Source organism: Pleurodeles waltl, chromosome 11, assembly GCF_031143425.1.
Source record: "Pleurodeles waltl isolate 20211129_DDA chromosome 11, aPleWal1.hap1.20221129, whole genome shotgun sequence".
In the NCBI taxonomy this organism is placed as follows: Eukaryota; Metazoa; Chordata; class Amphibia; order Caudata; family Salamandridae; genus Pleurodeles; species Pleurodeles waltl.
In genome coordinates this window covers 1,026,110,797-1,026,120,254 of record NC_090450.1, presented here as the reverse complement: position 1 = coordinate 1,026,120,254, position 9,458 = coordinate 1,026,110,797, and the positions used below count along the sequence as shown (strand labels likewise).

The 9,458-nt window shown below is 51.8% G+C and overlaps 1 protein-coding gene across 1 annotated transcript; it reads right to left on the bottom strand.

Annotated features, from left to right (window-relative positions):
• Positions 1–2,416: 2,416 nt before the first annotated feature.
• Positions 2,417–7,760, bottom strand: UBC (ubiquitin C). Its single transcript, XM_069215378.1, has 2 exons — positions 7,520–7,760; positions 2,417–4,566 (listed from the first exon to the last, which is right to left on the bottom strand). Exon 2 carries the CDS (start codon positions 4,561–4,563, stop codon positions 2,509–2,511), a length of 2,055 nt encoding a protein of 684 aa, XP_069071479.1. The 5' UTR covers positions 4,564–4,566; positions 7,520–7,760; the 3' UTR covers positions 2,417–2,508.
• Positions 7,761–9,458: the final 1,698 nt, after the last annotated feature.

Sequence of the window (9,458 nt, the reverse complement as noted above, 5' to 3'; positions counted from 1 at the left end):
ATCCTCCTGGACCTCTCTGCTGCATTTGACACTGTCATCACACCCTACATGCCTCAGCAACGCAGGAATCCATGACAGAGCCCTGGACTGGGTCACCTCCTATCTCACCGGCAGAACCCAGCGAGTCTGCCTTCCCCCATTCTGCTCAGAGGCCACCGAAATCATATGCGGCATACCCCAGGGTTTGTCCCTCTGCCGGACCCTCTTCAACGTCTTCACAGCCCAGCTCCTTAACATCACCCAATTCCCACAACCTCAACATCATCTCATACACCAACACCCAGCTAGCTGATCCTCTCCCTCACCAACGACTCCGCCAAAACCAGCCTCCACGAAGGCCATCGCGAATGGATGAAGAGCAGCTGCCTCAAACTCAATTCAGACAACAAGTCATCTTCGGCTCCACTCCCCTCTGCATGGATGGACTGCCAATCAGACTCCCACAGACCACGCACGCAACCTAGGATTCACCTTGGACTCCTCATTATCCATGACCCAGCAAGTCAACGCCATCTCCAACCCCCTCTGCATGCTCCAAAAGATTTACAAATGGACACCCACTGAAACCCAAAGAACAGTCACCCAATCCCTCATAAGCAGCAAACTGGACTACAGTAGTGCCCTCTACGCAGGAACCACGGCCAAACTGTGGAAGAGGCAGCAACGCATCAGAATGCCTCCGCACGCCTTATCCTGGACATCCCTCGCCACTGCCACATCACAGAAGACCTGAAAAACCTGCACGGGATCAAAGTCAACAAGAGAATCACCTTCACACTCCTCACCCACGCTCACAAAGCAGTGCACAACACTGGACCAGAATACCTCAGACAACTCTTTCTACACCCGACCTGGCATCTCTGTTCCACTGCCCTCGCAACCATCCCACGCGTCTGCAGAACTACAACCGGCGGTAGATCATTCTTGCACCTCAATGCCAAGATGTGAAACACTTCCCACCCACCTGCACCAGACCAAAGACCTGCCTACCTTCAGGAAACTTTTCAAGACCTGGCTGTTCGAGCAGTAGCAGCACCCTCCCCCCCCCTCGAGTCCCTCGTGTGAGTAGTGTGCTTTACCAATTCCTGATTTAATGTTAAAGCAACACCCATGCAGCACTACCACAGGTTTTTCTATGCAAACGTGTTAGATACTGCATTTGCAAAGGGCAATAAATTGCTGCTGGAGGGCTGCAGAGCAGAGTCCGAGCACAATTTAAAGTATTTATGGCAGCCTGATAGTAGACATCTCAAAAATGAAAAATCCGGAGGACCCCCTCCAGTAACATTATTCCTACTACCCCTGTTAACGTTTTTAGTTCCTGAAATAATCTTCCCTTTGACTCCTTCTGTAGCATAGCACACACCTCTGCTCCCCATAGCAGAAAAAATAATATGAAATCCTGGTCACACAAAGGGGTTTCAACAGGCTACACTCTAGGGATCTGGATCCCTCAGATACACCCGCCTCCAAGAGGCAAGGGGTGGATGTAAAGGTTTAGTATATTAAAAAAAAGCAGGACTTCCGACCTCAACCACTAGATGGCGGAGAGATTTCATGGTGCAAAGCTATGTACTGTAGAGGGCCACTATGAGTTTACTTGTGTGGCTCCTCAAAAGTTATTTGAAGTGACAAAAGAGGTTTCTAGGTGATTACGTAAGACGAAGTGACAGCTGTGCTCTCAGGCCAAGCCTAAGAAACCATGACCACTAAATCAGCGGCAGTAGATTTTTTTCCTTCTTTTTTTAAATTGTTAACTGTGGCCTCACAGAATCAATCACAAATGTGAAAGGCTCCGTCATTCAGTGAACTGCTACAAGATTTACCCCAGGATGGTACACCTTGGTTGTTGAAAGCTCAGTCTTCTACCTGAACAGATCCAGGTAACATTTGAGTGGAACTGTTTCTGGCCAGACAAGTATACATTACTCTTGATTTAAATAAACTGTTTCCAGTGCACAACTCAAGCTACATCATCCCTCTCCCAAGTATCGTATGCTAGCTATTACACATGCTTCCAATACTTCACACTTGAGTATTTGCATGCATAAAGACATCTTAACAATAAACTCCTGTACGATCACTGTCATACAAGTCAAAGAACCCAAATATATTTACAGGATAGCCATAAGCCTGGTGATGTAACAGACCAACACTCCATCCGCCACTCTCCCAAGTCAAAAGTGTCATATTTTGTGTGTCTCTGGGCTAGGCAGGACTCCACTTAGTCATAAGCATTATTGGCAGAAGTGCAGACTACCATAATCCTTTTCTTCTTGCAAGTTATTGGATTATAAAGGTCTTGTCTGGCTAGACAAAAAAACGAGAATAGTCAAAACTAGGCCACCCTCCTCCACCCCAACACTTTGGGTGTTCGGACATTGAAGTGACAAAAGAAAACGCAAGAAGATACTGGTTAAGTGAATACAACAACTTTATTGAAATAAAAGTGCAGAAAAGGAGAAATTTAACACCTAAAATGGCTACATAGCCCAAGGTCAAGCCAGACTAACCACCCCTTAAACGCAAGACCAAATGCAAGGTGGACTCTTTCTGGATGTTGTAGTCTGATAAGGTGCGTCCGTCTTCCAGCTGCTTCCCAGCAAAGATCAACCTCTGCTGATCTGGAGGGATACCTTCTTTGTCTTGGATTTTGGCTTTGACATTCTCAATCGTATCACTGGGCTCCACTTCTAGTGTGATTGTTTTGCCGGTCAAAGTCTTGACAAAGATCTGCATACCACCTCTGAGACGAAGGACTAAATGCAAGGTGGACTCCTTCTGGATGTTGTAGTCAGATAAGGTGCGTCCATCTTCCAGCTGCTTGCCAGCAAAGATCAACCTCTGCTGATCTGGAGGGATACCTTCTTTGTCTTGGATTTTGGCTTTGACATTCTCAATCGTATCACTGGGCTCCACTTCTAGTGTGATTGTTTTGCCGGTCAAAGTCTTGACAAAGATCTGCATACCACCTCTGAGACGAAGGACTAAATGCAAGGTGGACTCCTTCTGGATGTTGTAGTCTGATAAGGTGCGCCCGTCTTCCAGCTGCTTGCCAGCAAAGATCAACCTCTGCTGATCTGGAGGGATACCTTCTTTGTCTTGGATTTTGGCTTTGACATTCTCAATCGTATCACTGGGCTCCACTTCTAGTGTGATGGTTTTGCCGGTCAAAGTCTTGACAAAGATCTGCATACCACCTCTGAGACGAAGGACTAAATGCAAGGTGGACTCCTTCTGGATGTTGTAGTCAGATAAGGTGCGCCCGTCTTCCAGCTGCTTGCCAGCAAAGATCAACCTCTGCTGATCTGGAGGGATACCTTCCTTGTCTTGGATTTTGGCTTTGACATTCTCAATCGTATCACTGGGCTCCACTTCTAGTGTGATGGTCTTGCCGGTCAAAGTCTTGACAAAGATCTGCATACCACCTCTGAGGCGAAGGACTAAATGCAAGGTGGACTCCTTCTGGATGTTGTAGTCAGATAAGGTGCGTCCGTCTTCCAGCTGCTTGCCAGCAAAGATCAACCTCTGCTGATCTGGAGGGATACCTTCTTTGTCTTGGATTTTGGCTTTGACATTCTCAATCGTATCACTGGGCTCCACTTCTAGTGTGATTGTTTTGCCGGTCAAAGTCTTGACAAAGATCTGCATACCACCTCTGAGACGAAGGACTAAATGCAAGGTGGACTCCTTCTGGATGTTGTAGTCAGATAAGGTGCGTCCATCTTCCAGCTGCTTGCCAGCAAAGATCAACCTCTGCTGATCTGGAGGGATACCTTCTTTGTCTTGGATTTTGGCTTTGACATTCTCAATCGTATCACTGGGCTCCACTTCTAGTGTGATGGTTTTGCCGGTCAAAGTCTTGACAAAGATCTGCATACCACCTCTGAGACGAAGGACTAAATGCAAGGTGGACTCCTTCTGGATGTTGTAGTCAGATAAGGTGCGCCCGTCTTCCAGCTGCTTGCCAGCAAAGATCAACCTCTGCTGATCTGGAGGGATACCTTCTTTGTCTTGGATTTTGGCTTTGACATTCTCAATCGTATCACTGGGCTCCACTTCTAGTGTGATTGTTTTGCCGGTCAAAGTCTTGACAAAGATCTGCATACCACCTCTGAGACGAAGGACTAAATGCAAGGTGGACTCCTTCTGGATGTTGTAGTCTGATAAGGTGCGTCCATCTTCCAGCTGCTTGCCAGCAAAGATCAACCTCTGCTGATCTGGAGGGATACCTTCTTTGTCTTGGATTTTGGCTTTGACATTCTCAATCGTATCACTGGGCTCCACTTCTAGTGTGATGGTTTTGCCGGTCAAAGTCTTGACAAAGATCTGCATACCACCTCTGAGACGAAGGACTAAATGCAAGGTGGACTCCTTCTGGATGTTGTAGTCAGATAAGGTGCGTCCATCTTCCAGCTGCTTGCCAGCAAAGATCAACCTCTGCTGATCTGGAGGGATACCTTCTTTGTCTTGGATTTTGGCTTTGACATTCTCAATCGTATCACTGGGCTCCACTTCTAGTGTGATGGTCTTGCCAGTCAAAGTCTTGACAAAGATCTGCATTTTCTATTAAAATAAAAAGAATTTTTTTTTTTTAAAACAGCAGTACAAGAAGTCTATTAAGTTCCTAATAGAACAAACTCTAAAGTGATACTATATTGTCTATATATACACACACACCGACACCACAACTGAAGGATGTAAGCAAAATGTGGCATTCATAACCTGAAAGCAGCTGCATAAATCATAGCTCAGAGTCTGCCTTACATATACTTCTGTAGACCATGGTGTCCAAATAGGCTAAATTGGGCATCTCCCAGTAGCTTGTGAGCTACTGGCAGCACTCAAGCTACCTTCAAGTAACTACTATGTGCACCATTTGAAATCTATAAATGAGGATACCAAGAACTGCATCTTAAAGAACAATCCAGGCTGTGACTACCATCTTCCACCCCCAAAGGAACCTCCCCTTTGCTTTGATCTCGTTTTTCACGTGCCAGAGGCAGCCTATAAAGCAAATGTTTAGAGCCTTTTGAGACTGGCCCTCTCTCAAGTGTGCCTAAAATCCAACTTGGATGTCAAACTGCAAGCTCTACCGACAGGCACTGATTGGTGCAGTCCGAAGTACAGCAGAGCAATAGTAGATTCCGGCATCCTTTACACCAGGGGCTCGTACATAGAGCACTGCTGCCCCACTGCCATAGGGACTTGCTCATGAAAGGTGTGCATGTGTCACTTGCATTTGTGACAGATAGTGAGTCCACACATTGGTGCCATTAAAAATGGACCGACCACAAGCATTTTGCCTCTGGTAAGCTGCTCAATGCAGGGATAAACTCACTGAGGGGTAAGAGCAGCAGGGTATGTATTTTTGTCTCGTGGTTCTCCACGAACTTAAAAAAAACACTGCAGTGCTCAGCTACCAGGTTAACTGTCTTTAAAGACGCAAAACAGGATATTCTGTAATTCGCACGCCTGATTGTGTGTTTGAGATCCTGCAAACCGAGAAAAGACAGAAGAGGGAGCAAAAGGAAAGCGGGACTGGGTGAAAGATGAGATGGAGGAGAGGAATGGAGCTTAGGGCAGAGTGGCCTGGAGCGCAAGCGAGCGTTGAAAGGGATTGTGACCCATAGTACAGGTTCACTCCGCTTCTGGATCGCGACTGTGAGGTGTACTGAAAAGAAGTGTCCCATATCTCATCCTTCTCTATTCCGTTTCAGAACTTCAGGCATGCTGTGGTTATTCTGAGGCCCTTTCTACTTTATTACTCATTTTTAAAAGTTAATCCCTGACAGACATAACTGTCTTGTTAGAGCATCCCCCGTAAACCACTGCAGACACAGCAAAACTGACATACGGGGGTGGGGTGTGTATAAAAAACAAAAACTTTGCACCTATGTTAGAGAAACATTTTGCGAATTAGCAGCTCTGGATTAACCATTTCTTGCATTTCTGAGATATTTAGAGACACACGGCCGTGTTCCGTCCTAACCGGGGTATTTCTGCTTTGCACAGAAGCTGTCCCTCCTTCCGTTTTTTATTCTTCTTGGAGACCGAGAAGTGATCACAGTGTGTTGTGGGTATGTGCAACTAGATGAAGAATAAGCATTACTATATCTTTTATCCGCAACCTTACCCCGTTAACATTCCCAATATTAAAGGTTAGGAGAGCAATACCTTGTACTGCACTTTGAAGGCATGTCAACCTTCATTCCAGGGCCAGCTGTACAAGTGTGCCCAGCCTCAGGCGAGTGCCAGCTGTACAAGTGTGCCCAGCCTCAGGCGAGTGCCAGCTGTACAAGTGTGCCCAGTCTCAGTCAAGTACCTCCCCACATACCAGTGCAGAGCCCCAGGGACCCCCACACCACAGTGGGGAGCCCCGGGGAGCCCGTTACTGCCCCCCTCCCCTGTAGGGGGAGCTGCAGACCTCACATACACCACAGGCAGCATCTTCTGCCCCTACACCCCAGAGCCCCGGGGACCCCCCCCACCCCAGTGCAGAGCCCCGGGGACCCCCCCAGTGCAGAGCCCCGGGGACCCCCCCCCCCACCCCAGAGCAGAGCCCCGGGGACCCCCCCCCCACCCCAGAGCAGAGCCCCGGGGACCCCCCCCACCCCAGAGCCCCGGGGACCCCCCCCCCACCCCAGAGCAGAGCCCCGGGGACCCCCCCCCACCCCAGAGCAGAGCCCCGGGGACCCCCCCCCACCCCAGAGCAGAGCCCCGGGGACCCCCCCCCACCCCAGAGCACCGGGGACCCCCCCACCCCAGAGCAGAGCCCCGGGGACCCCCCCCACCCCAGAGCCCCGGGGACCCCTCCCACCCCTGAGCCCCCTCCCACCCCAGTGCAGAGCCCCGGGGACCCCTCCCACCCCAGTGCAGAGCCCCGGGGACCCCGTTACTGCCCCCCTCCCCTGTAGGGGTAGCTGCAGAGCCCGCATACACCACAGGCACCATCTTCTGTCCCTACACCCGGGAACCCCCCCCCCCCCCCCAACCGGGGAGCCCGGTACTGACCCCCTCCCCTGAGGGGGGAGCTCAGGCACCATCTTCTGCCCCTACACCCACCTCCCCCCCACCCCCCCGAAAAAATAACAGCCCCTCCCGGGCATTCAGATCCTTCCCCCCCCCCCCGAAGCATTCAAACCCCCTCCCCCTAAGATTAACACCCCACCTAGGCATTCAAACTCCGCCTCTACCCCCCAGGTTACCGCCCCTCCCAGATATGCGAACTCCCCCCCCCCCCCCGGTTACCGCCCTTCACGAGTATTCAGACCCCCCCCCGTGAACCCCATCCTCCCTGCGGTGTTAAGGGCCCCAAAGAGCTCGTCCTCCGCGTCACCGAGCCCGCCGCGTCCAGCAGGCAACGGCTCCGGGCGAGCGGAGGCCGCTCTAACGGCCCCGGCTCATCCCCGGCGCCGAGGCGCGTCTGCGCCACAGGAGCCCCCGCACCCCACGGACCGGCTGAAGGCCCCGCACCGGGTCTCTCAGAGCCGGTCGGCCTGTGTCCCGCCGCACGTACCGGTCGCCGCTCGCTGCTTCTACAGGGACGGTCTTCTCCGGTCCGACGGTGAGGGTGTGATCCGCTTCGCACTGCTCAGGCCCGGGCTCCGCTCTCCACCCAGTCGTCGCCGCCGCTCCGTCTGAGGAGAACAGAGCTGCGCCACAGCAACAAAAGGCGGGACCGTCGTCACCTGGGCGGGATCCCTCCGCCAAGGACACCCGCAGAATCCCTCCGCGCACTACTTCACGCGCAGGAAACTAAAGCCAGGCTGCCCGTCTCCGTTCTGGCCTCCCGCGGGATCCCTCCGCGCACTACTTCACGCGCAGGAAACTAAACCCTGTCAGCGCGTCTTCGTCTGTCTCTGCCCCCTTACGTCACAGGGAAGCTCAGAAATACCGCAGCAGCCGGTCTGTCTGCGCCTCCCTGACGCCATGTTACGCGAAGAGGCAGCTATACTGTGTCAACCAATATCTTTAAATGTATTTATATATACTGTCATATTGTAATATTGTAGATGAAAATATTAAATTAAGCTGTCCTTTAAACTCAGTTCTATATCAGGACATCAGGCGAGGATTATGCAGTCCTTTCTTCACTTTATTACAAACAGCAAGTTCAAAGTTCAAAACATAGCATACTCCCATGATGCCAACATACAACCATGGCAACCAATAAACCAATCCACTGTCGGGGGCGTGGCCTGTGACCGATGAAGCTGCACGCCTGGAGCGGACCTCCCGGCTGCTGTCGGAGGGCCCTAAGTTTCCTGTTGAATTGGCGGTCCGAGGGCGGAACTGAGCGGTGTCGGAGGGCCGCGTGCAGCAGGGGCACCGATGCCCGTACTTTTCAGAAGCAGAGGGCGCCCCACAAAGCCGCACAGAGTCTTCAGAATCCGGGCTGATATGAGACAAGATGGCGGCCACGAGTCACGGAGGGAGGAGGCTGCGATGACTGCGCTGTGCACAGGAGCACAGAATTGAGTTGGGTGTGATCCGGATGCACCGTTGAACAGGAGACCCTGGAGCTGGGTGCTGCGGGGGCGACTGCGCCCCCTCCGAGTACTGCTGAGATCCATCGAAGGACGGCGTTGGGGTGACTGGGGGCCGTGCTTGGGTTTACTGGAGCGGGAGGCTCAATCCATTGCGTACGCCGCCCCCCACGGATTGGACATAGTAGCGGGAACCACCATCGGTGCCCCACTGGCCCCCTCAGTAACGAGTGGACGCTGAGGGTTTTTTGGGGGGACGGTTACACCCCCATCGCGCTAGAATTGCCCTTTGGCACGTGGCGCATCATTGCGGAGCGCCGCACGGGACACAATTAGCGTGGCTCTTATGGGCCCAGCAGAAAGTGGCAAAATTGGCAACAGCAAGTTTTTCTTAATGTTGGCGGCGGAGTGAGGCACAGCCACACAATCCCACAAATACATAAGGCTACATCACGCTCCAGCGCGTGACCCCAGGACTAAGAAGGGGAGATTTGATTCATGTATGCTGATACCCTCCACACTTGCTGGAGACACAAACAGGCTGTGGTTGGAGCTAGGCAGCATGTCTCCTGGTCTAATAAGGATTCAATAGCCTGCTGTGATTAGTGGCGCTTCGTCCCCGAGAGAGAAGAGGAGATAACATCCATCACGATGGGCAAATCAAAAAAGAAGGAGGGCCAGGACTCGGACACTCTAGGAGCTGCTATGCCGCCTGGGCAGACCACTAACATAGGGGTGAGCAGCAGTGTACCAATCCCTGAGACCACACAGGACACTATACTCCAGGCGATCCAAGCCTCACAAGAGGCCCTTGAACACAAAATAGACACTCTAACAGGGGATCTCTCCCTGCTTAGGGACGACCATCGCAGGCTAACGGATAGAGTGGTCTCCAATGAAAGAACCCTTGAACAACTGGCCCCAGACCATAAAGCTCTCTCCGCAGACCTGACAGATCTCACATCCCGA

What these genes read in the sequence shown, in the direction of transcription:
- UBC (XM_069215378.1), bottom strand. Translation starts at nt 4,563, where the DNA reads ATGCAGATCTTTGTCAAGACTTTGACTGGCAAGACCATCACACTAGAA.